The sequence below is a fragment of the Ambystoma mexicanum genome, chromosome 8 (genome assembly GCF_040938575.1).
Source record: "Ambystoma mexicanum isolate Mex_15411 chromosome 8, UKY_AmexF1_1, whole genome shotgun sequence".
In the NCBI taxonomy this organism is placed as follows: domain Eukaryota; kingdom Metazoa; phylum Chordata; class Amphibia; order Caudata; family Ambystomatidae; genus Ambystoma; species Ambystoma mexicanum.
In genome coordinates, this window is record NC_090929.1 from 1,594,564,137 (window position 1) to 1,594,591,936 (window position 27,800).

Consider the following 27,800-nt stretch of genomic DNA (forward strand, 5'->3'; position numbering starts at 1 on the left):
AGCTGGAATGCAATGATTTATGGCATTTTTGAGAATATTTTAACAATTGATAGATAAGAGACAGTGCCAAGCTTTTCAGATGAAAACTTCCATACATCTAAAAGTATACTGAACTACAAATATAATCTGGTGGTTGCGTCCAAATGCGTCAGCTATTATGTGTGCACTGGTACACACCGAAATACCCACCTCTGTGCTGCAAGCCACATGTGCTTCAATAGAAATGCAAGTCTTGGCACTCCAAGCCACAGCTTTTAACAGACACAATCACAGGAGGCAGCCCATTTTGATTCAGTGGATGCTCAGGGGAGCGCGATTCTGCGGACTTTCAAGGGATCGCAATTCATTAAGCTAATCTTATTGCAAATAATATGGGCACAATTCTATTTCAGTAAATCCATAATTAACTTTTTTTGCAAATCAGCCTTCAAAGAGGCACCTACAAGAAGGCAATTTGTTGCACGACTTGTTGACCCAGGACTCTACAGGGGTGGATCACAGCAGCAACAGAATCGCAGCAGTGGGGAATGTCATTTGTTGAAGGAAGGATGGGAACTTTTACCCCCAATTACAGAGGATGGCATATGCTGGCTACTCTCATTCTGCCCTTGTATTCCCTCAGCCCTACTTGCGTCACCCAAAAACCCTTGGCCACTGAAGTGGAGCCAATAACACCATCTCTTGCCATCAGCAACAATGAGCTAGAATTTGCGTCCACTCAGTTAAAACAGTGCAATGTTTAAAATTGGAACTTGAGTAACAAATTCTGGCATCAGGCACCCATGGTAACTAGGACGTTCTCGGCTGGGAATACCCTGGAGCCTATTTTTTTAATTTATATTTCCGATGGTGTAATGCAAACTTATTTGAGTGCATGTCTAAAGCAGGCGTCTGCAACCTCTACCTCTCCAGATGTTAGCTACTGGTGGGTATTCAAGTGAGCTATAATCCAAAACGTGCAGAGTCAAAGGTTGCAGACACCTAGTCTAAAGGATTTGTTACATAAAACAAGCAAGGACCTTCAACTAGGCAAGCTCTACAATGGACAAACAATCATCAGCTTTTATGTCGATGAGATTAAAATACAATCTGCAAGATAAAACATCAAAAAGAATGAGCCCAGCTATTGCATCCACATGTCCTCCAGTGGGATATGTACTTGTATGTAGCCATTCACTGAAGCACAAGACAAAGTATTGCTACATAACTTCACTTGGCTCAGGTAATTCCTCCTCACCCCCCCCCGCCCCTTTGACTCCTTAATGCACAGTCACCTCCAAAGATTGCTCCCTGATCCTCACCTCCCATGACACCTTCGTGCATAGTGCCAACCAGGTCTGCAGCCATTGCTGACAGTCAGGCATGTAACCCAAGGTAGGGTTAGGGTCGTCCTGTGTGAAATCTGCCAGCATTTGAATTAGAAGATCATCAAGAAAACAAGTAAGCACATCTTTTCTTGATCAAGTAGAGGATCAGACAACACATCGGAAGGAGACAAAATATATTTAAATAGTACAAAAGAAATGACAGCAGGAAACTATGGACAAAATATGTCAGCTGACCTTTTAAAAACCTAATAGATTGGACCTATAGATATTTGCTTTTTTGCAGTCATCAAGTCTTGGTAAGTATCAAGTTAAAAACAGACGCAAACTTGAATTCAACTAGAAAGATATGGTTGCGAGTCTTGCATTGCTTGTGAGCGGGTTAGTGCTTTCTGTTCACAGTTAGATTGATGTTATTCCTGTAGATTGCCACATGTGTGGGTACCAGCTAGAACTCCACAATGGTAGATGGTGGGAAGGCACTTGCAGTGCTTTGAGTCCAGACTGCACAAAACGGCCACCAATGATGACACGGTAAACCAGCAGACGCCAAGAGACTTGCAGCGCTTCACAACCACTACTCGGCTCAGTAAAGGTGCTAAACGTGGTCTACAGCACAATAAAGCGAAGAATGAACTCCAGGAGTTTGTGCCTGTTTTTTTGAGGTAGGAAAGTGTCGTTCAGTTCCAAAATAGTGTCTCTGTTTTGTTTATGTTCCAGAAAAACCTAAGTGAAAAAAGAAATATATAAATACATGTCCACATCTTCAGCATCGCTCATGGGATACACATTTATATGTGCCTTTCAAGTCTCTACCTCCTTTTCTGTTTTCCCCCCACATACCCAATCCTTCCTCACTCTTTCCCCGTCTCACAAGCACTCCATTCCTTCATCACTCCAGTGTCACATCAGTCGTTCAATCATGCTCACCGTCACAAACTCTTGCGCTCTCTCTTCCGTGTCTCACTCTATCCCATCGCTCACTCATACTCCCCTCCCCCTCCCAAAAGAGACACCGACGCGCCAGTCATTGTCACCCAGTCTCACGGCCACATCGGTTATAGTTGCGGATTGAAAGAAAGCAAAATCAAAGGAATTCTTGAAATGTATGAAAAGCAAATAATCCAGGTTATGGCTTGATTTCATTTCCATTGGTTGAGGCCCTGCAATACTGCCACAGGGGTCTGGCGACTCTGGATCCGATTGTTCATGCTCTTCTCACTCCCTTCAAATGATTTGGTACTTACAACGCAGGTTTGTGAGCTTCCTAGGCAACAAGGGGTGACCCTCCCCGAGTAACCTAACCAAACAGAGGAAATAAAAATAAAAGCCTTTGTTTTTATGTGCAGATGAGCACCGTTATCCCAGGGGATAAGCAGATGCTTTTCCTGGATTTGCTGGATTGTGTCCGGTACACAGATGGGAAGGTCTGATGCTTGGCCACAGAGCCATCATCTGCCTGCACGAACATGGTTCTTTAAACCCTGGCACACATTTGCTAGTGTGTAACTGTAACGATATATGGGACATTTAAATGATTACATCCAAGATCCGAGGGCAAGAATACGCTACGCTAGTGCAGCTGAGGTACAAAATTGAGCGGCCATGTTACAGCACATGCATTAACACAGAATGCTTGCAAGGGTACAAAAGAAAATGCAGGAATTGCCCAGTCCTCCTCACTTCAAAACCAACACTGAAAGATGAGAGGAATCGTTCGGACCTGAAGAGCACAGTTCTTCAGGTCTGAAGAGTACAATCAAAGAGGAGTGTAGTGCCCCTCTATTACCACAGCTCCACCCTATCAACATGTGCAGTGCTGTCACAGCTCCACCTCTATCACCATTTTCAGTACCTTTCAGGCACATCACAGATAGCTATAACAATATCTTTCATGCCACATTTCGTGCTAAAGTTCCACACAGGAGCCAAAATTAATGGTTGATCTAAAGTGGCACTAATCAGCCAGAACCATGGGGTCTCACTAAGTGAAGCTAAAGCGCCAACAGGCTAAACGAAGCATTAAACGGTAATTTTGTTCTCCACAATGCCATCCCTTGCTTCACATTCTATACCAATATTTCTGCTTTAAAATAAAATAAAAATACATGTATATTATATATCCAAAAGCACATAGGTACGCAAGTACCATGGATTGCACTTCGTCTCCGAGCATTTAATGAAATAAGAGCACAGTCCATCAATAAAAGCACCCTCCTTTATTGCTGATCCTCATTTGTTCATGTAGTTGAGGCGGTCATAGGACATGTTTCGCAACAAACGTGCCGTTGTTCACATACAAAAGATTATATAAATTCAAGTGGCTATTTAACCAACTCCTTATGGTATCCAAACAACATTGTCCTACTTTCATGTTCACACCCTCCGGTTTCTCTTTGCATACAGCTCAACATCTGAAATGCAATCCGCCATCTTGAAATGGCGTAAAGATTCTTGTAGGTGGAATAAAGATGCAAGTTCAACGCGGTATAAAGGAACGCATTTATCAGCTGGGAGAGTAGCACTGTAAAAGTGGAGGGGGCTCTTTCTGAGGCTTCTGTAATAAAACCCATAATAAAACTAATTCATACAATACAGGGGCACAGGTAAGTATAATCAAAGATAGTGTTAAGACAAAACACGTTAAATAGGCCCTAAAAGCTTGCTTTTGCAGAAAACGTATGTTAGCCTTTTGTGCACAGCTAAAGCCGCGGTGGCGGGTGATTTAGTGCAGTCTGCTATCCCAGGCCAGTGCTGAAAGAAGTATACAATGGTTGTTATTTTTCGAGGTCACAGATTAGAGCTTGCAGGTTTCACAAACCAATAATGAATGCATGACCATTTTATAATTCCAAGTTACTTGCAAAATACAATTTTCTACTAGAGCCGAAAAGAACCTGAGGGGTTTCAAATTGCCCTGAAGTACATTTTCCCTATGAAAAAGGTTACAGCATCACTGATATGCAACATTTGTGTAGCAGTGCGTCTTTGGTACAAGGCTCAGGTGGTGACATGGTGGTAAGCGCTTCTCATGTGAGCCAGGATGAGGCGACAAGGTCAGTTGATTAAAATTCTGCTGGTCGTCTCAAACGTTTCAATGAATTAACTTTGTGCTATGGGAATTGGGGGTGGATTATGACGTCACCTGTTGCAATTGAGGGCGGTGTGGGAACGTTTGTGGACCTAATTATTGAACATAATGTATGCTTTTCTATAAGGGTTCAAATGCAAACAGCAGTCAGCTTTGTGTGGGGAGTTGTTTTCATGTCGTACGATCACGAATACTAAGTACTTTGCAATGTATAAAAGTTCTAGATTTAGGGGCGTTTGACAGCACCTTTTCACGTAGTTCTGTTCTGCGACCTGTTTCAATTTGCTGTCCCAGCTGCGTCTAGGGCCCTAAATAAATCTGTGTTACTTTTTGCACCGGAGTACGCTCCTTTTTGACCACTTTTGTCATATTTTGGTGAGTTTTTACAAGGAGACCGATACATTTTTGAAGACCCCAGTGAGATACCTCAGCCTTTTGACCGAGGTGTGGGAATTCCAGCCGTGCTCCTGGAGGAGTGCAGGACAGCGTCCGTTGGCCAGTACGAGGAGGTCCGTGAACGCTGAGTTCCCAAAGTTCCACCTGGTCCAACGCTGCCTTCAGTACGACTGAAGTGCAGGCCTTTAAAGGGAGACTCTGATGTCGAGAGAAGTGAAGAATCTCCTAAAAGGATACAGGAATGTACTTGTGCACGAAAGCGCAGGGGTGGAAGGGATTTTTTTTTAAACATTTTTTATCAATTCCAACCTGTACACTTTCCAGTTCAACAGCGAATATACACATTAATTCAATATGCAGTGTAAAGCTGTATTTTCTCTCCTCCTCCCCTCCCTACTACCGGACCAGCCACACCACCGAGCCTATCAATTCTCATCTGTAGGCATACCACCCTCATCTCCCGAGTGGCAATCTTCTTCTGGGTCTACCTGGTCTGATCCGGCCAATGTCGCTACTAATTGTTTACACGCACTCAATGTATACATTTCTTCCTACCCCCTCATTCCACACCGTTTCGCATTCGCCTATTTTTGGAGGTCCTGCCACCATACATCCACCCTCGGTCTCCTGTTCGCCTTCCAACCCATTTGTTTCTTTAAATATATTCAGGTCATATTTCATGTATTCACTTTTCTTATCTTCCGGTCTTGTTCGCTTGAAGTTTTTGGTATTATTACCAACACTAATTAGTTCTCTGCACAAACCAAGTAGTCGACGCACAGAGGCCGGGCACAGCACCCATAAAGCACAAAAGAACCAAGGCACTTCGCCATGGTGGCGAGCCTCTGTGTGATTGTAAAGATCGCAGAGATTACAAGCATGGACAAATACAGGTGTCCATTTTGCACTCACATATAATGTCAGACCCTCTTTCTTGGCATGCATCATCGGCATACCATAGACTGTCTTGAAAGGGGCTTGACACAGCACTATCCCATTACAGTGACTCATGCTACACGTCATAACAAGCATGCACAGCGGTGACCAAACCATGTACCTGCATTTCTTTTGGCTATTTTTTAGCAAATCGCAGAAATCAAAAGTACGTACTAACACACGACTACATTCCGTGCTCGCAAACAATGTGGGACTCTTTCTTGTATGCATTTTCGGCATATAACAAAGACTTCCTGCTTCTATAGGGGCCCGACAATAGCACCCAATCACATCGCACCATGTAATTTGACCGCCTTCCCATGTCACAGGGGCATGGTCTAAAGCAGCCAATCTGCGTGCCTGAATCTCGGACTGACTTCAGGCTACCCACATCTAACCGCAGAGATTTCCAGATGCATGCAGACGCCCAGCAGAAACGGGTAAAAAAAACAGTGCTTTCTCTGCCGCTGAATGCACTTGTGAAAGAGAAGGATGCATCCAAGGTACACATTCTCTCTCCCCCCTTTTTTCCTTTCTTATACAGTATTACACCATGATGAGTGTACTTTGAACAAGCTTGCACGTGTAGATGCACAAGCATTGGATGATTGCGCAAGTGAGACCGAAAGCTAATTGAGACCTGGCTTTTTCCGAACGCGACCTTTTAGACTCCCAGGACATTTTTTTTTTAAGGTAGGCTCTTGCTTTTCTTTCTTTGAGCCTTTTCAACAACAAGGACAAACATACAGAGTCCATTACCACTGGCTTTTTATGATCCAGGCAATGAGTGAGAGTCAGACACAGATGCATGCAGGCCCCAGTCTATCTGACAGTGTTCCTATGCACTGCAACTACAAGCTTAGTCGAAATGCACGCTTGGACCAAAACCAACAAGGTATAGTAATAACAGTTTCTCACATCTTTTGTGCAACTGCTAGTTTTTACCATTTAAAACCCACCCCAGGAGACTAGTGTGTCATCCTAATGTTTTAGCCAGCACCTTTCCAGCCACAATTTCCAGCCATATTGACAAGAGGCACCATTACTATTATTTTTCTGTGTCCAGATTTATTAAGGCAAAAAAGAGTTGTACCCAGTGCTCGATCCCCAACTGCACTTCCTGCACTACCAAGGTCACCCCCGGCCTGCTCCCTAAAGGCTGTGCCTCCTATTTTGGGTAAGCGGTCCATTAGGGGCTCTGAGCAATGAAGCAGTCGTTTAAAAACTAGAAATAGATAAGCAGCCAAACATATTCTGAAAGCCATCAGTAGACTTACTGTTCTCGCTTGTGTCTGCTTCCCCACAGGGTTCAGTCACCTTGATGAAGGCATCTTTTGAATTCACCGCCCAGCAAGTGGAACTTGCCGAAACGTGTGGTGGATGTCCATCTAAGTTTTTTTGAATTGTTTACCAATTATTATACCTCCTGGCACCAGTACGTAGGCAGACCTGCTATGTGACCAATAGACCAATTAAAAAATTAGGGATTTTGGCACTGTGATAAAGAAATAATTTCATTGTTTTTCTCCATAATCTACTATGAGAGTCATTTATTTAATACCTTCAGCTCAGAAATGATCGATTATTTTCAATGATTTCTCTCTTTTACAAAAAGCTTATGCTTTACATTTTTTCTCTTTTCAGCAATCTCTTTACCATTTCTATTGTGAATTTGTCAAATTGTTCCAACATGCGTCTTGTGTGTTTTTTCAAATAAGTGTTCTCCTATGTAAAACAACGTTTCTGTTGTCACAAAGTTAAATATAATTCTACAATTTTTCTGAAATTGAATAAATGTACAAAGTTTATGATACAACCGATCTGCTAGCTTTCAGAATTTAAGATGGCCAAAATTATAGACACCAATATCATAAAAGATACACACAATATTCTAAGTGTCTGAATAATTGAACTTAGTCTTCTAGCACGGTGGAGCTTGTTTTTGTTCGCCTCCCAACCCATAGCCATCTCTTTTTGCCAGGTCCTTGAGTTTGCTAACATGTTTAAGTTTACGTGGTCTGGGGAATCACCCCAGCATACATGCCCACAGGGAGTCGACATCCAGGTTTATATCTTTATCCTTCAAGAGTTGAGCTGCCTCACTCCAGAATATCATTTCAGGGCATGCCCAGAACATGTGTACCATCCTTTCGTTCTCTTCCTCACATGCATCTCTGTGTCCCGGCTCTTTCAAACTTTGCTATCTTCTTAGGGGTCAGATATGCTCTATGGGCAATATATAAATATCTGTTGCAATCTCCCATTTCTTGATACATTCTTGTGATACCCTTGTGCTCTAATCCATGCCCCTGTGGGATATATTGACCCACCTCAGCTGTGCTTCCCCACATCAAAGCTTCACTTTAGCAGAAACAGCAAAATAGCTGCGCTGGCTTCTGTGAGCTCCCTGGCCTCAAAACTGCGTTTTGCAGCAACAAAAAGATGGCTGCACCGTCTTGCCAAGAACAGATTGGGCAGGATGAAACAAGGGGACACACTGAGGGAGCGTGCCAGTGTGTTCTGCCATATACAAATGGAATAAAGTGAAAAAGCAGCGCTGCTTTGCTGCCAGCCCAAAATCCCCAGTAAAAAGGAAACTTTTCACCTTTAAAATAATGCTGCTGACGCTATTTTCATCTGCTCTTCCTTAAACTACTGTTATTAATAATGCCCTGCCATGCCCAGTATATCCCATTGTGCTTCAGCAAAACCAAGCATGATTTCTAATTGACAGACCCTGTCAAACCAAAAAAATTCAACCCAGGAACTTCACTTTTTACCACATGGGGAAAACGCATTAATTTTCTTCACAAAGTATCAAAGATCAGTAGTTCAAAGGAACTCCAGCTATCTGGGCCATGTCAATTTCAATGCATCTGTGCTACAAACCAAACTCTGGCATACAAGAAAATAACTATGTTTGCAAAACAGTGTGGGAATCTGATGGAGATGCAAAACTGAATTTAAAAAGAAATGCCAGCTTGCACTACACATGTAATTAAATGGGCTTTGCAAACTAAAGGAGAAAAATGCCCGGTTTAAAAAGTACAACTGTTGAATGAAAGCCTGCCATTACCTAGCCATGTGAAGGGGTTGGCTGCTGGTGAAAATACACACATGGGATATTTTATTACACAGGCTTGTTTTAATTCAGGACCAGATATAAGAAAGTAAAGGTTTTAAACCACCAGGGCTGGGTTTTGCAAGCTCTGAAAAACAGGTTATTTCAGTTGGCAGAGCTAAGGCTTCCCCCAAAGAAAGTGAACCACCATAAATTCTCAGCAGATACTAACACCCCAGTGATAATTACTAGGTTGGACAGAATCTGGTTTGGGCTGAACCCCCTGACAATGGAACTCCTAGGACAAGGAAGTGTGAAGTGGGGAAGGGGCAATAAACCTTCAATCAAGCTGGGAAACCCCCACCTAGCTCTGTTGTCCAGTGACGGACAAAGGACTGCCATTTGTTTCCAAAGACTGTTCATTAATAAAAATGTAAATACTTATCTGCAGCAAGACTTTGTAAAAATTTCGTAGTTTAAAAGTGATGTTGTGGGGTATAATTTGAGACTGTAGAATTCACTGACACCTTGGGTACAGAAATGGCAAACAATAGGGGATTATAAGAAAAGTATCCATGATCCCATTGCAAATGTTCATACTTATCTCCCTTATGATAATCCACACACTTCTATAAAGTTACAGAATTTTGGGCTGAATCTTTCATACTCAAAATTATCAAAAAGTATTTGAAGGGCGAAACAATGTCTCAGATTTCAGAGTTGGAGTGGAATGTTCTGCATAAAATATGTAACCTGTTTATGTAAGTTTCGAAGAGACTTCCACTGTACAAACGTACCATTTGTGGCAAAAATCGGATTTTAGCTAAAGTAAATGTGGGAGGTTTTTGAACATTGTAAAACTCACAACATAAATTTGACATTCTGCCTTGAAATCCAACCAGTAGAGAGCGAGGCGGGGACACGCACCCCGGACCAATCCAGTCGGTTAGAGGTGTGCTTAGTTAAGCCTGCCCAGCCATATACTTTGATGATGTCACCATGCATTATAACTAATAGTCCCTGACAAGACTACACAGACACTCTTCCTGATTTTCCTGTGCCAGCGTCCCTGTTTCATTCATCCTGCTGAGTCCAGATTCCAACTACAAGGCCTAAGCATCGCTGACCCTTCCAGCAAAGCCTCAATTCTAAAATCCCAAATAACCAAAAGGGAGAAAGCTGTGGTATTCTTTAAGTATCCCGATACCACTAATTGCTGCCCACTAACTGCATCCAGCGACCAGAATTGCCATCCGGCGCCCCGACCTTGCCCAGCTGTCCTTTGCCAGGCACGCTGCCGTGTGGCGACCAGAACCTGTTGATAGTCTACTTTTAGTTTGGGATTTTTGGACCAAGTATAATCCCTACCCCAAGGAAATCCATAGTCTACCTTGTCTTGCATTTGTCCTCATCACACACTCTAAGCCATCCTATCCTTATCCTGATAACTTGTTAAAACTGTCAGAATTATCCGTGCAAGCCTGCCCTTGATTCTAGTGCCAGCGCCATCTCCCTTTTCATTTTTGTCTGGTGTAAACTGTAAGCCCTTAGTTATATTTCGAGTAATCCAACTAATTTCCATATATTTTATTGTAGGGGTGGAGCACTGGGGTGGTAAGGTTGACCTCGCGAATCAACCTTGGTGCTTACTGTGTTCCTCTTCAACAATATAGTCTAGATAATTCATTTCAAGTAACATTTGCCTTTGTTTCAAAACTTCATTTTGACCGCTTTGTTTTCTGAAAACTGAACCATATTTCAACCTGAAAACCTCATTCAAAACTACAGCTACCCCCATTCTTTCACTTCTGTAATATCCCTGTGATGTACCTCTGTTCCCCAGACTAAAAACCGCATCACAATTTGCAATATTTCACCTGTTTTTTAAAGAAACTGTTTGAGTACATTTACACGGAAATTGAAAGGAAATGCAACTTTTACACGTGTCATTTGGCTGCAATCCGTTTTGAGCTTTCTACTCGTTTTTCTAATTGTATGCTCTTGGTAATCCATTGGTTGTGATTGTTATTATCTTTGGTGTGCAATTTCCATGAGGAGAGGACACTTTCTTGCTGCCTGCTGCATTTTGATAACGTGCGCTGGGAGTTCTAAGAACTTGCGCATTTCGCATTTCCCAACTCGCCAGCTCGCTCACTTCCAGGAGGAGGCGGAGCTCTGTGCCTGTCACGTGACCTACCCAGGCCCACAAAACAGAGCTCAGCACACCCTTGCGGCGTTAAGCCCGGCCGCGTAAAGGGCGTCTGCTGTGATTCCTGCTGTTTGGCTGTTTGCTGCTTTACTGCTATCTGCAACAGTGAGATAAACAATGACCTTGCTATCAGACGGCCCCCAAACCCGGAAAAAAATCATCACAGCAACGTCACATGACTAACCCTTGGGCCAGGATGAAAGCCATTGCTGGGGCTAAGGTAAGCAAAACCACTGGCCGTGCGCTAATGGCTACAAATAATTCATCAACACTAAAAAGCCCAATAATTACTGGGGAAATTAAACCTTTAACATCTCCCCCATCATCGACTCTTGATGAACGATGCACCCCAGCTCCAACGTATTGCTCCAGCCTTGCGTTCTTTTAGAAGCGCCAGCATTCCAACCGGACAACCAATATTCATCAGGCACTTGTGTTACCAATCTCGAATGCAATCCAACTCCCAATGGCGATCCCTGTGCAAGAGCGTTAGCCAGTGAATCTGACTCAGCTGCATTTCAAGCAGCTAGCGTCGACCGGCCGAATCTATCTAGCCTCTCTGCTGCCATTCGGGTGTCTCAGCCTGATGCGAGAGCTCCTCCAACTGAGCGATCAATGAATTCAGTCGGCTCCTGTGCCTTTCAGGACTGATAACTTCACAAATGGTGTTGACCTCTGGAAAGAAAAAGGTCTTCTTTCAAATGTAGTGACTGACGAAGAACTGCTTAAAATTTCTAATTTAGACCTGGGAAATCCTCTGTTGAATAATTCGAATACCAAACATACTTTGCACATTAATCGACCACTAATGCCCACAAAGGTGCCGACTTTACTTCTTAATGCCAGAAACACTGTCACAGGAGAATTTCTATAGTTACTCTCTGGCCAAGTCAAGTGGCTTACAGACTGGCACGATCAACGCCAAACACGTCTTGAAGCCCCCTGTTTATATTCCATGTCCATCATCTACAACAAATTTAAGTGGCTCTCTAATCGACCCTATTACACTAAAACCAGCAGGTCGAGCTACTTCAGAAGTCGTACTTGAATGCACCAAACCTGAGAACGACAGTGCCTTAGCTTGCCAAGCACCTGATGTTAGGCATCCTTCCATGTCAAGCATAAACGATAAATCCATTGATCTTAATATTCCAAGTATTTCCCAACTCCCAGTACAAAATCTCAATCTATTGCCTATACTTCTTGATCGGAGCGCGATCGCTCGTGCTAGTCACCTGCAAAGAGTCGCTGAGCTTAAAAGAAAAAGCATATGCACCATACCTCCTCGACATGGAAATCCAACACTGAATGCGAGTACTCTGCATCATGTGCAATCTCAATCAAGCGACGAGGTTCATTCAACAAACTTTGTAAAGAAATGTTCCACATTTAATCCGCAGTACAATCTGGATAATTCAACTTGCTCCTCATCACTTCAGGAACTTGAGCCACAACTGCTCGGTATTTCATCTGAAGCACTTTCGCAGATCCATAACAATGTGTTGGCCGCCTCGGCGGTTGCTCTAGCACCATTTACAAACATCTTTGAGTCTCTGATTGGCACGATAAGTGATCAAGGTGCTGCAATATCCAATCTAACGACAAAAATTGACAAGTTAGAACATTTCTCGAGCTTTCTACAGGATCAAATGACAACTAATGCAGAAATTGCAACGAGATGGCAGGACAGGCTGAGTGATCTAGCCGCTCGGCATCATTGCCAAAATGATGCTTTAATGGAAGGCCTCTTGGACTCTGTACAATGGATGCGAAAGAATACATCCATTCAAGTATGTGGAGCCCTGGTGTCTCGAGACACATCTTCTGGTTCTAGTCATTCTCCATCGAGAAGCGATTTGGTGACAGTTCCTAATGAATCTTCACAGTCTGGTTTACCAACGAGCTTGTTGGCTTCCATGCAGGACGCTCAAGATCCAACTCAGACTGCACAAGGCTCTGTTCCGCAAATGAGCACCCTTGTACCACACACGATTCCGCTAAAAGGAACTGTATCATTGCAAACCTCAATGACAGTAAATTCTTTTAATATTTTTAAAGGCTCTGCAAAAACAATTGCTACAATGACAGAAAGCAATCAAAAAAAGATCTGCTAAACAAGCCCAGCAATCCAATAAAAAAAGTATTCCACCGAAACAAATACAACAAAAGGTCAAAAAATTCATAAGAAATATAACAACTCTGAAAAAGACAAGTCTGTTCACCAGACCAGCTCACACAATAACTAAGAGAACTGTTGGAAATCCTCCAACAAGTTCAACAGGCACTGTCTTGAGCTTTTCAAAGATTTCGGCAAAACGGCGGCGCTTAGCATCTAGCGCTTCTTCTGAACACGGCTCCTCAGACTCTTCAACTGATTTATGCAATTTATCCACCTATTCAGCTGATCCTGAGAATTCCACCATTGTCTCTGTCGAAGACCAAGTCGTTAGAACTATCGAACCCCCTTTGAGGAAAATCCAAGAGGCAAACAATCTTTCGAGGTTACCGCAGGCTAGACCAATCCATAGTCAACTCTCCTTCGTGACAAAAAAGGCTCCACAGAAAGCACTAAGTTCGAGGTTAAATCCAAAACAAACATTGAATCAGCTGAAAACGCGTTTGCCTCCAACTCAGCGAGCCCCCGGATTCGGAAACACAAAAATACAAGTGGAAACTTTGTCTCCAAAATATTCACTCATATGGCAACGAAGTTAATTTAAACAGAGGAAATATTCTAAAATTGCTTGCTTGCATTCCACCTTTGCGAGCGATCACATCAGACGACATCAAAATTGTGGAATATGTCTCTGAAATGTCCTCTGATCATGTTCTTCTTCATATAGCTTCTGCAGCAGTAAATAATATGCTACTACAAGCAAACGAAGATCTTTTGGTATATGGCTTTGACCTCACCCTCGAGCCATTGGCCTCGAATTCCATTTCATCGACTAAAACCAATTTTGATCACGAGGCAAACCTTGGAGCTGCCAAGCGATCAGCCCTGCGTCAGTCTATGGTCTCATCCCCTGACATCTTAGATGCTGCCACGCATCAGTCTTTCGAAAGAAGAGCTAATAACCTGAAAAGATTTCCACATGGGCCACGCAAATAACAACGATCACAAACTAAACAAGAGCTAATTCTATTGTCATGGAATACAAGGGGTTTCACACATTATTCAACACATTCCAGGAATCTCTGGAGAATGTATTCATCATATGTTTACAAGAAACGTGGCTACGAGATCCTCCCACACGTGATGGTTTTTCCATATTAATAAATCCAGCTGGAAAGAACCCCAAAGGTCGGCCTTTTGCAGGATTAATAACTCTCTTGAAAATCTGGAATTGGTGGACGTTGGTAACGTCTACAAACCCTAATCCATTCGTGCAAAGCACTTTGATTAGACTATCATTGAGAGCTACGGTTTCTAATCTCTTAATTATCAATGGATATTGCAATCCCGCCATGATTTCATCCTCATCTTTCATTCAGTCAGTATTGAATGAAATTGGTTTTACCTTTCTAAAATACGAAAACGTCTCTGTACTCATCTGTGGAGACTTAAACTGTAGCTGGTTTAAGTTTGATCTACTCTCCAAATCAAATGTTCGGCTGCCGGACTCTGAGGTTACTCCGAGAGGCCAACTTTGGGCCAAAGATCTTCTAGATCGCAACTGTCACATGCTTAATGGAGCAATTCAGGGCGACTCTCCCGCAAATCCAACATGGCATAGCATGACTCGGACGAATACACTTGATTATATTTGGGCCTCGTCTGACTTTTTTGAAAAATCCATCTCTCTAAACGTGCAGCCGATGACATTAGTGATCATGACTTATTGCGATTCGTTTGGTGCGAAGAGCATTTTGGCATGCCAGAAAAACACTTAGATCGACTCCAAATAAATGCTGCAGGAAATCGACCGAGAACCAACGGCTCTAGGATCGCCCATTTAAGTCATAGCTTAAATGTACTTCAGACAGAGTACACACCGCTTCTGACAGACCAAACTCAGAACCCTTAATTCAAGAGTCCTTGGGACAATCCCTAAACACTTATATAGTTTAGAAATAGCAGAGGAAATAAAATCATTAAGGAGGGACCTCATACAAATCAAAAGAACACAGTGTGATCAGAATTGTAAGGCTTTGGAAGTGAAGAAGCGGCGGCAATCATATAGAAACTGGTTAAGATCACATCTTGTCATAATCGATCAAGGACGAGCAGAATCCGTGTTAAAACGTCTGGTACAGAAAAACACACGTGAAATCTGGGCCATTTTAAATGGAGGTCGCTCGAAATCCAATCCTTCAATTTCTAATGAAATTCCGAGCGAGAAATGGCGTGAATATTTCACTTTATTATACGAAAACTCTGCATTGGAAGTTTCTCTCCCGCCGTGTGTGTCAAATTCCAGTTGGGACCTTATACCTTCGTGCGAAGAGATTGAATTTGCAATCGCTAAGCTAAAAAATTCAAGAGCTGCCGGCCCCGATCAAATATGAAATCTGATGCTTAAAAAGCACAAATCACATTGGGCCAAATTCATCCACAAACTATTTCTTCAGATTGCTACTAGCAAGAAGCTGCCCTCTTCCTGGTCCAAGGCAATAGTGGTCCCGATATATAAGAAGGGTTGTCGGGCTAATCCTGCGAACTATCGCCCGATCACCCTTCTCGACACTATTGGCAAGATTTTTGGATCCTTCTTGCGCCAACAGCTGGTTAATTGGGCCCTCTCATCTGGTAAATTTGACTCCAGACAATCGGGCTTCACAAAAAATGTTGGCACCGATATGAACCTTATACTCGTTATTTCTAAAATTGTCAGCACTGGAAGCAAAAAAAAAAAATCTTTTTTGCATTCATCGACCTTCGACAAGCTTTTGACGCCATCAATCGGACCAAACTATGGGCAAAATTACACTTGTGGGAGAGCCCAGATCATCTGTTAGATCCCATCATCGCCCTGCACTCTGATACCTCGATCCAAATCAGAGTCAATTCACAAGGCGACCTCACAGATCCAATAAGAACTTTCAAAGGCGTCAAACAAGGCTGTCCACTCGCATCAGACCTCTTTAAACTCTTTATAGCCGACCTACCAGAGTGGCTAAAGTCTGTCCATTGCTTTCCTCCCAAGTTTAATGGTCACACTGTAAATCATCTGGTCTACGCTGACGACATAGTGCTGGTCGACCAGACTCAAATCGGCCTCCAACATCTTCTCTCCCGCTTGCAAGAGTTTCTATCTGCCAATGAGCTCTGTTTGAATGCAGAGAAAACAAAAATTATCTGCATTGGACGATCCATGTCAAAGAAAGATAAAGCTTTCCGTTGGCATCTAGAGCAAAAAGCCCTAGATGTCGTTAAGTCGATCCGCTATCTAGGTGCAATGGTCAATGACTCGCTATGTGAAGCTGCCTGGATAGATCACTTGATAGCTAAAACAAAGATCTTGAGTCTTCAAGCGGCCAAAATCAACTTTGACTATGGGAAATTTTCCATCACGCCTGTTATCATGTTCTACCTCCAAAAAGTAATACCAACAATAACCTTTGGCGGTGAAGCTGCCTTGAACATCGATCATAATGTCTGGAGCCGTCTGGAAGGAAAATTTTGGAGACGTGTCTTGAATCTTCCGAATTACATCTCAATATCAGCACTGAGATATGAGTTAGCTCTGAACTCAATCTACATGACAATCGTCTGGAAATCTTTATCAACTCTACGTAAGATACTACTTGGTTCCTCTATTCCCGCATATAACATTCTCAAGCCAAGTAAAGATTCCACGGATAACGTACTGATTCATGCATGGAAGCTTAAGCTAAACTTGATTATGGCTGAAGCAGGCATACTTGAAGAAGAGTTAATCCAGCGCCCACAACACGCGAAGAAGAAGTTAGCAACATGGGATTGGATTACAACGTACAACAGCCGCTCAGCCCTCAAGTCCACCCTTCCTTCCTCCAAAAGTATGGTTAAATTACACTCTCAACCAAAATTTCTCACAGACTGCCCTTCGCGCCATCATAGGGCACAATTTTTGAGGTTACGATTGAATGCTCTAAACACTAATGAGATGCTCTGGATGCGTAAGAACAAAGATACAGTCAACAACAAATGCCGCTTCTGTAAAACATCAGCAGTCGAGTCTCTAAAACACCTGCAGAAGTATGTCCCATGTTGACTAAACTACGTGAAGTACATTTAAAGGAATACAAACCACTATGCAATGAATCAGACGATTGGTGGGACTATGTTGTGGCAGGGCATAACATCAAGCTGTCCTGTCACTTAATTAACTTTTTTGATGAAGCTTTAAAGTCAGTTCCTATCTGAATGGCATAACTGCGCAATCGGAAACAACCCATTTATATCGCATAGTACTCCGTGAGACCGACTCTCCCAATAGTCTAGCTGGAACTGTTAAATAAGATCTGAGTAATTCGAAGGAAGAGTTGGAAAGAAGGAAAGGAAGAAATACTTAACTTTTTTCTCTCTCTTTTAGATGAAATGTAACAAAAACATGATATAATTTTATCAAGTTGAAGTTTTACAATAAAATACAAAAAAAATATATATCTTTGCATTGTTACTTTAGTGAGGAATTGCATTTGTTTCAAGGTTTTTAAACACACATTCATTATTTATTTGTCCATTTCCAAGCGTCATTTCATAACATTGCAAGGGGTTTTTCCCTCTTATTTGGGGAAGAAAGGTTGTCTTTTGATTCCGTTTCCCGCCTCTTATTCATGATAACCTGCTGCTTCTTTATATCCACTCAGAATTGGGGGTTGAGGGAATATTGCAGGGGGAAATCCTAACTTGGGTGCTATCTTTCCTAAATCTTTCTGAAATCAAAAAGTGCTCATATTCCCTGGTGTTTTGTATATGTTCCACAAGAAGGTTAAACGTAGTGCATTGCTTACTAGGGGTGTAACGGTACACCGGTATAATTACTATGAATCTCCTCATTTAATCACAATAACCTTGACCTTGTCCATACCCGTTTACTGTGTTCAGCATCAAAGCCCAGTTTTGTTTGTTTAAAGTGGTTTCAGTTCTCTCATTTTAACACGTGGGAGACAGAGGCAAGGCGGCAAAGCAGATCTGTACACGCAGACAGTGGAAGTTCTGACCACTTTATTATTTTGTTTACATTGCCTGCAGAAGCCCGGCATCTTCCAGTAGGAACAAGTTACTTACCTGTAACTGTTGTTCTCCAGCATGGGTCTGGCATGGATTCACATGCTCATGAATATTCCCCGTCGTCAGGCTGGGATTCCTCGGTAAAGAAAAAACCAGTATCAGTTTCGTTTCTGATCTGTCTTTCGTAGTAATAACCAATCACTGGTCTCTGCGTCATACTGACCACAGCCAATGACTGCCCTCTGCCTAAGCACCGCCTCTGGCAGCCATCTTCAGATTTGGAAGCACGTGAAGTGGCAGTATGACCAAGTGAAGAGCCGCAGAGGGGTAGGCGGGAGGGTTCGCATGTGAATCCATGCCAGACCCATGCTGGAGAACAACAGTTACAGGTAAGTAACTTGTTCCTTCTCCAGCATGGGGTCTGGCATGGATTAGCATGCTCATGAATAAAGAATACATAGCAGTACACACATGCACAACCACAGGAGGTGGCAAAGGCTCAACATTAAGCATTACATCAAACCCAACATTAAGCACCTTACCTCCTCACCAGGCTCACCTCAGGCGAACAGGTTGCGCAGCACTGCTTGGCCGACCCTGGACTCCTCCCTGGAATCCCGATCGACGCAGTAGAATTTCGTGAAGGTGTGCGTCGACCTCCACGTAGCAGCCCTGCATATGTCCAGCAGGGGCACACCAGAAAGGAACGCCGTGGTAGCTGCGATCGCTCTGGTGGAATGGGCTCTCGGACGGCCAGGCAGCGGTCGGTTTGCCAACCGATGACAGTACATGATACAGCCGGAGAGCCATCTGGAAATGGAAGCCTTCGAGAGAGCCTTCCCCTGATTGACAGGTCCAAAGTTCACAAAGAGTTGTGACGTCTTCTGAAAACACTTCGTGCAGTCCACGTAGAACTTCAGCGCTCTAGCCACATCCAGCGAGTGCAAAGTCCTCTCAGCCGGCGACGAAGGCGACGGGAACACAGGCAACACCAAGGGTTCGTTGAGATGAAGTCCGATGGAAGTCCGACGGAACCTTGGGCATGAAGGAGGGGTGCGTCCTGAGCACTACCCTCGTATCGTGAAAAGTCAAGTACGGGGCATTGCAGGAAAGGGCCTGGATCTCTCCCACCCGTCGTGCGGAGGTGATGCCCACAAGAAACACTGTTTTCCACGACAGAAACTTCAACGGAGCCGAGTGCAGAGGCTCGAACGGAGGTCCCATGAGCTTGGTCAGCACCACGTTGAGCTCCCACGCCGGGGCCGGCGCCTTCACCGGCGGGAACAATCTGAACAGTCCCTTCATGAACTCTTTCACCAGACGATGAGACCACAAGGACGTCCGGCCCGTGGTTCTGGTGTATCGGGAGATCGCAACAAGATGAATCTTGATGGACGCGTGTGCCAGTCCAGCTTTGGCCAGCGTCAGCAGGTACGGCAGTACCTGGGGAGCCGTAATCCGTAGAGGGTTAATCTTCTGTGCGTGGCACCAGACAGAGAACCTCTTCCATTTGTGTCCGTAGCATTTAAGAGTCGAGGACGCCCTGGCCTTTGCAAGAACCTCTCTGCAGTCGGCCGGTATGTCGTATCCTCCAAACTCTAGCGCTGCAGGAGCCAGGCCTGCAAGTTCAGCGATTTCGGGTCGTGGTGGAGGATGGCGCCTCCTTCCCTGGAGAGTAGATCCGCGTCCACCGGCAGCTTGATTGGCGGGGACGCTGACAAGTCCAGAAGGTCCGGGAACCATATCTGCCTCGGCCACGCAGGTGCGACGAGGATCATCCTGCACCGTGACCTCTTGAGCTGGTTGACGAGCCGGATTAGCAGTGGCAAAGGAGGGAACGCGTAGAGGAACAGGCCCTCCCAGGGGAACGAGAAGGCATCGCCCATGCTCCTCGCCTGGGGAAACCTGCTGGCGAACCTCCGGCACTTGGAGTTCGTCGCCATCGCGAACAGGTCGATCTGGGGTGTGCCCCACCGTCGGAAGAGGCGATCCACTAGATCCTGCCGTAGTTCCCACTCGTGGCACGAGCGCAGCTCCCTGCTGAGTGAGTCGGCAATGGTGTTTTTTATCCCTGCCAGATGAAACGGCACCAGAAACATCCTTTGGGCGACGGCCCAATGCCACAGGTCCTGCGCCTCCTTGGACAGCGCTGGAGACCTGGTTCCGCCCTGTTTCCTGATGTAAAACATGGTGGTGGTGTTGTCGGTGAAGATCCTCACCACCTTGCCCTTGAGGGACGGAAGGAAGGACCTGAGGGCCCAGAACACTGCACGGAGCTCCAGGACGTTGATATGGAGGAACTTCTCCGTCGGGAGCCAAAAGCCTCTCGCGTGCAGATTTTCGGTGTGCGCTCCCCACCCTTCCAGGGAGGCATCCATGGTCACTGTCTCCTGGTGGTCTGGGGTCTGGAAGTCCATGCCCACCGTCAGATGCGCGCGGTTGCCCCACCACCGGACCGCTCGGCGGAAACTCTCGTCGAGTGTGATCCTCTCCTCGAAACCGCCCGTCGTTTGGATCCAGCGCGCGTCCAGGAACTCCTGCAACGGGCGCATCCGGAGCCTGCACATGGGAATGAGGTAGATGCAAGAAGACATCATTCCGAGGAGGGACTTGATGGACCTCACCTTGGCCGCGTCAGAAACCAACATCCGCTGTACCTTGCCCAGGATGGACCTGGTCCTTTCCTCCGACGGGGAGGCCAGAAGGGACACTGTGTCGAGCTTCGCTCCCAGAAACAGTGCGTTTTGCGCGGGTACCAGGTGGGACTTGGCGTAGTTCACGGAAAATCCCAGGTCCGTGAGAAGTTGGACGGTCCTTGCCGTGTGCTCCACGGCGAGCTCCCTCGTCTTGGCTCGGATGAGCCAGTCGTCCAGGTAGGGGTAGACGTGGATCCCCTCGCGGCGCAGCTGCGCCGCCACCGGTGCAAGGCACTTGCTGAATACCCTGGGTGCCGACCGTAGTCCGAAGGGGAGGGTTTTGAACTGGTAGTGACGCCCTTGGACCACAAACCTGAGGAATTTTCGGTGCCCCTTTAGGATGGGAATATGGAAGTAGGCATCCTCCAAATCCAACGACGACAGGAAGTCTCCTTCCTCCAGCTGCCCCAGGACGTGCTGGAGGGTGACCATCCGGAACTTCTGCGCCTTGATGAACTTGTTCAGACGTCGCAGGTCTAGGATGGGCGCCATCCTCCCGTCTTCTTCACGAGGAAGTATCTCGAGTAAACTCCGGAGCCCCGAAGCCTCTTTGGGACGAGTTCGACGACGCCCTTCCTAAGCATCGCCTTTACCTCCAGGAGAAGCTGAGGGACGTGAAGCTCTTTCCTGGCCACGGGGGGGACGCGCGGGCACCTTCTTTGAAACTCGAGCGCGTGGCCCCGGGCTAAGGCGTCCAGCACCCAACGGTCGGTGGAGATGGACTCCCACACGCTGACGAAGCTCGCCAGCCGGCCTCCCACCGGGGTGCTTCGGTGGGGGCCCGACCCCCACAGCCGGTTCAATCCTGCTTCGACGAGGCTTTGCCGCCTTGACCTCCTTGGCGATGACGGCGGGGTCCGCCGGACTTGCCTCGTCCTCTGTAGGCCTCCAGAGACGACGAGCGGGCCGCTTGACGGTAGGTGGAGAAACCGCCGCCGGAACCTTTGGAGGCGCCCTTGCCTCCGCTGCTCCGAAAGGGCGTCCGTCATTGCTGCTGAACCCCAAGGGCCCGGGCCGTCTCAGTGTCCGCTTTACTGGCCTGGAGGGAATCGTCCACTGTTTTCCCAAACAGGTTGTTCCCATCGAACGGCATGTCCAGGACTCTGGTCTGTACGTCTTGACGGAAGTCCGTAGCCTTGAGCCATCCACGCCGCCTAAGGCACACGCCGTTGCCCAACTGGCGAAACCCAGTGTCGGCGATGTCCGTCGCAATAGTGATGGCGTGGTCCGACGCCACCTCGCCTTCCTGTAGGATCTCCAGGGCATCCGCCCTCTTGTCGTCCGGTAGGAAGTCCAGCAGGGGAGCCAGTTTGTACCATAGCTCCCTGTCGTAGCGGGCCACGATAGCCAAGGCGTTGGCCGCTTTAATCGTCGTCGCTGCCGACGAGATGACCCTGCGTCCCATAGCGTCCAATTTCTTTCCCTCGCCGTCCGGTGGGGAAGTAGATGTGGAGGCCGCACCCCCCCGCGCTTTCTTCCTGGCCGCCGCGGAGATGACGGAGTCCGGGGTAGGCTGCGCCCGGATGCACAGGGGGGCCGCGTCCGGGACCCGGTACTTCTTCTCGTACCGGTCTCTTCTAGCTGGCGTCGTGGAAGGGTTCTTGAGGAGGGCGAGGCCCTCATCCCAAATGTCGTCCAGTAGAGGCACCGCCAGGACCGTCTTCCTCTTGGCCTCGCGCCGTTGATAAAGGAATCCTTCCTTTTTCTTCTCCTCAGGGCAGAGTTGGAAAAGCTTGGATGCCCTGGCGATCATGGAGTGGAACGATCCAATCTCGTCGGGCGGAGAAGCCCTGGTGGGAGGTGACGACGGTAGATCCTCGTCGTATACCTCGTCGTCCGTACCCGTCGCTGCCGTGTCAGTCCCCGTATCATCTCCTCGGGTGGACGGGGAGGAGGGCTGGACGGGGCGCGACGGCTGAAAAGGAGGTGGAGGGTGAATCCTTTTCTTGGGCGGGGGAGCACCGGAAGGTCCCGGTTCAGGATCCCCCGACGGGAGAGGTTCCTCCGTCGGCAACGGTAGTCTCGTCCTTATCTCTGAACATAAGGACTGTATAGCCAACAAAATGGCCGCCGAGTTGTCTTGCGGCACTGGCAGAGGGGAATCCAACGGGCGATCAGGGGGCCCCGTCGGCACCCTTGACGATGTCGTCGTCACCTGCGTCGGGATCCATCCCGACGGGCCGGTCTTCTTCCACGCCAAGGCCGTGGCTTAAGACCTCAATCTGCTCTTCCTCTGAGGTTGAGGCCGAATCTACGACGACGCCCTGCCCCCCCTTTTTCTTCCCCACCGGGGGTTTCACGGGGGTCCTATCGATGGGCACAAAAGAGGACTCCCTCCGAGGTGGCAGGGAGACTGAGCCCCGAGGTCGCCACCACTGGTGTAGCCTCCACAGGCTGAGCCAGGGCCGCCGCGACAGTATCGATAGAGGGCTTGGCCGGATGGATTAAGGCCTTCACCACCTTAGGTGCGCTCACCGCCTTATCCTTGAGGGGGGGGGGGACACTGCCTCGCTCCCCCTCCGATGGGGCCTTCGAGCTCGACCGGGGCCTCTCCAGGAGCTTCGCCGGGTGCTCGCCCTTCCTCTTACCCAACCCAGAGCGTTGGCTCGTGGCTGAAGGTGCCGGGGAGGGTGCGCCCTGCCTGGCACCCGTAGAGCCCGACCGTTCGGCGCTCCCGGTGCCAGCGGACTCGTGGTGCGTGGCCTTGTGTTGGACCCCCGTCGCCGGGGCGTCCTCAAAGGTCTTAGAAGACCGCTCCGATTTCTTCCTCTTCTCGCCTGACGGGCTCTTCCCTTCCAGCCAGTTGGCGAGACGTTGATGGCGGTCCTTCATGGTCCGCTCCGACATGTTGCCGCAAAACGCACAGTCCTTCTCCATGTGCGTCTTGTCCTCATGTAAGCAGTAGAGACAAAAGGAGTGTTCGTCCTCCTTAAAGACGTTCTGCAGCTGGCATCCAGGGCAGATCCTGAACAGCTTTCCGGGCGTCGAGCTTCCCTTCTCCTGGGCCATGTCCGGGCCTGAGAAACTTCTGGAGTCCTCCAAAAGCATAGCTCGACGAAATCTTCACCCTTGAGGGGCGCAGACGAATCTGACACGGTTCCCCGTTGATCGGATGGAGAGTCGGTGGAGCTTGAGGCTCTTTTGACCGAAAAAAACGAAGTTTTTGAGAAAAACGTGAAAAAATAGCACTAACGCTAGAGAGCAATAGCACGAGGATCCCAACACATGAACGTGCGGTAAAAATCTGAAGATGGCTGCCAGAGGCGGTGCTTAGGTAGAGGGCAGTCATTGGCTGTGGTCAGTATGACGCAGAGACCAGTGATTGGTTATTACTACGAAAGACAGATCAGAAACGAAACTGATACTGGTTTTTTCTTTACCGAGGATTCCCAGCCTGACGACGGGGAATATTCATGAGCATGTGAATCCATCCCAGACCCCATGCTGGAGAAAGCTAGCACCCCCACTGAGCAAGGCAGATAAGCTGGTGTCAAAGTCGCGAAACTGCAGTCACGAGGCTCCATTGAAAAATGCATTGAAAGCTCTAGTGGAAGCTGCATGGCTTGGGCCCTCTAGTAATGTGCGGTTATCTTCCATACAAAAATAAAAACATTCTGCATGAAAAAAAGCCTCCCATGCGCAATGCGGAAAGGGTTGTCCCAGGAGTGGGGCTCAGGAGATCCCAAATTGTCATGTTCAGAGCAGGAATGTGGCGAGAAAGCTTAATTGTTTTCCCCATTTTCTTTTTCTTTCTGAGCCTTCAGTGAAAGAGACGAGCCAGGCCCGTTGCACAGCAACCACTCTGCCAGCAGGATCACGAAGGTTTCAATTTGGTCCAGGCCCTTTGAACATGGCATAAAAGAACACATTAGCTTCTGTCCTGCAGCAAACTTTGCAAAAGCACTTCAGTGCAAAAGCTCTCGAGTGGTGTTCCGGTGGCAGGCTGCTTTGTATGGGCAAATGCCATACAGTCAGTCTCGCCATTTGCCAAGGTTTGGAACGTGAATTGCAGAGTAAAGTGCTGCATATGGGTTAGAACAGGGGCTACTTTTAGTTCAGAGGCAATTTGCAGGAGCTACTGTAGCGGTGATGAGCATGGGGATTTGTACCAAGATTGGTTTTATTGGAATTTTATTTTTACTCCGGAATAAAAATGTATGCATTCACTGTGGCATTTCAATGCTGCAATTAATTTAAAACTACATAAACTGCAAGTTTACAACTACCTCTGCACATTATACTGATACAGTAGGTACTTGAGAAGTTGAATGTTACATACATATATTTTGTTCTGCAATCCTTTTGTAGAATGTTAAAAATGTATTGTGGCAAAGCACTGTAGAGCTGACATGGTGGATTATGGACCTGCTAAATAAATGGGTCATTTTTAGTTTTGGCCATTAGGTGGCACTAAAAGTGCTGCCTACAAGCCAAAACATTGTCACTGGAAGCGCAGACAGGAGAGAGATGGCATGCAAGGAGGAACACACATTCTGTGGGTATTGCTTGAATATTAAGAAAACCATGACCATGGTAGTCCCTCTGCCCATGCCCCTTGGATCGCAAAGTCTAGTTATGTGCTTTCTGATCATCATTCTGAAAAGCAATGGCATAATTACAGCTATGTACAGATACAGCCCTTCTTAACACCGTCTTAACCAAGTGGACCATCAGCCACTTGATGTGTAAGTAGCATGTGTGTCCTTGCAGCTGTCCCTTGCACTTAATTCCTGTTTCAACAAACATTCAAAAACCCAAAGGTTGTGGCTCTTATATAGGCATTAAATAAGCACTTGTAAGGCACTTCCGTTATATATGCCCAGGTACTAACATCATTTTCAGCTGTTGCCTTTTAATGGCCAGGTAGTAATATTATGGCAATGCCTGAAAAATACAGAGATCATGTCCACACAAAAGCCAAAAGTGTTGGCTTTGTCAATGCTTGTCAATAGTAGACAACATCAGAATGCAGCCTGACAAGCCCATGTAATTTGGGAGATGCTCATTAAACCTTTTTTACATTCTGGGAAATTTGCTTTTTCCATTATAAATACTGGGCGACGAGCTCCATAATGCAAACAAAAAACAGGAATTAATAAGTAGCTCTCAAATTAACATGGAGCTTTTTGGCATATATTTGCCAATGCAAAACAAATACATGCGCTTACTCAGCTTTTAGTCCCTCATTCGAGCATTTTTCCCCAACACAGCTCTTCTTGTTTAAACAATCTTTGTAAATTCCTTCTTGAAATGCTTTTGAAAAACATATGCTGCTATTGCATAAATGATATGATAGTTTATTTATATAGCGCCTATACACAATGTGTTTCAAAACGCTTCAAGGCAAGGGATGGAACAAGGGAAAATACAAGGACATTCTTACAGGCCATGATCAGTAAGTATGTGAAATTAACTATCATAAAATAGTGCTGGGGGGTTGGGGTGGGAGACATTAAGGGGAGGGAGTATGAGACAGATGATGTTGCTATCATTCTAGGTCCAGAGACAATTCTGATATAGTAAGTGCATAGAAGTAAGTGAGGGAAAGAGAAAGGAAAAGGGAGAAAGGGAGAGGAGAGAACAGAGTAAGCAATCAAAGAGTGGAGAAGCAAGAGGGGAGAGTGCATACAATTGCAGAAGTCAGTAGTAACACAATGTTGCAAGCCAGGATACAAGATGAAGATGGGAACAGCATGATTCTGGGCCACCATGAGTACAAGATGCAAAGGAAGTCTAGCATGAGAGTTGAGAAAGGGTGACGCACTGTCAATCAATGAAGTCCATGAAAGTAAAATCCAGCATTGGCCACAAGAAGGTGATGGTGAAACCAGAATGGATCAGGACAGATTCCTGCAGATGTAGGCTGGAGGGGACAGAGTACTAAGCAACAGGCGAAAGCAATAAGTGGGGCTTTCAAACATGATGAATGTGTGATCTTGGGCACATAAAGTAGTTGATTGATTTCACACTTCCCTATATACTTGGGGACGGTCATACCAACAGCTCTTTAGCAAAGTATAGTGAATCAAAAAATACAAGAAGCAAATAACGTAATATTTTTTTTACACTGGTTACTTTCTTCTCCAGATGCAAAAAGAAAATGCACTGCCAGCACTGCGTTGATATCCCATCCCATAATTCTAAATGTTCTTAAACATACACAGGTCTTACCTGTGGATGTTCTCTGGTGCTGCCGAGTCCGTAATGTTAGGCTGCGGTCAGTATATAAATAATGAAAACATTGCCTGTATATCCTCACCTGAAAACCCCTTTGATTACTCAATGTGTGCAGAGTAAACAGGAGTTTCTGCAACATTGTGCACTCGATAGGTACTCTGCTTCCAGCAGGATTCACAAAAACCAGGGGACAAAATAACAATCAGTTATATGCCCAAATTAATGTATTTCTCTCTTCAGAGACTTGGAAATACATAAGGCACACAGAATTACTGCCTTGCAAAGTGGCAGCAGCAATGGCTCAACCCTGAACTGGAGTCAAGTAGCCCCTTCTTCCCTGACCTGGCTTAGGGGCCAGCAAAGGCAGCACAGCTGAAAGCTACTGGGAAGCACGAGGCGAGCTACCAGTGGCTCCCGATCGACGGGTTGGAGACCCTGGGGTTCGAATAATGGTCCTATGGGTGCAAAACCTAAGTATAGTTCTTTGCCTCTGTCGCCCAACTAGAATGCTTGTCTACATTGGAGTGGACTTGATGTGCATGAAGGTATGTGGGGGACGGGGGGTGCTCAGACCTACACGCTATCAATTGACCCATCAGAAAAGTCCAACGGAACCCCATTTGCTCTATTGGCGCATTATAAATACCAAATAAATAAAATCGTACTGAAAAAGGCTTGTGTTCCTTTTAATGGCAACCGTCTGCATTTCTCAGAAATTTCTTAAGTGCTGCTAAGCCTACAGCCTACTTT

The 27,800-nt window shown here is 46.1% G+C and overlaps 1 protein-coding gene across 4 annotated transcripts in view; it reads right to left on the bottom strand.

Annotated features, from left to right (window-relative positions):
• Nucleotides 1–1,484: 1,484 nt before the first annotated feature.
• GPAM (glycerol-3-phosphate acyltransferase, mitochondrial) overlaps nt 1,485–27,800 on the bottom strand; it is a 727,629-nt gene continuing 701,313 nt past the window's right edge. For 2 of the 4 annotated variants that reach the window (XM_069611788.1, XM_069611787.1), the window contains exon 21: nt 1,485–2,051. In XM_069611788.1, coding sequence (XP_069467889.1) covers nt 1,935–2,051 — 117 coding nt within the window. In that variant the 3' untranslated portion in view covers nt 1,485–1,934. The remainder of the gene's footprint in view (nt 2,052–27,800) is intronic. The other 2 variants (XM_069611786.1, XM_069611785.1) reach the window with 1 other exon arrangement.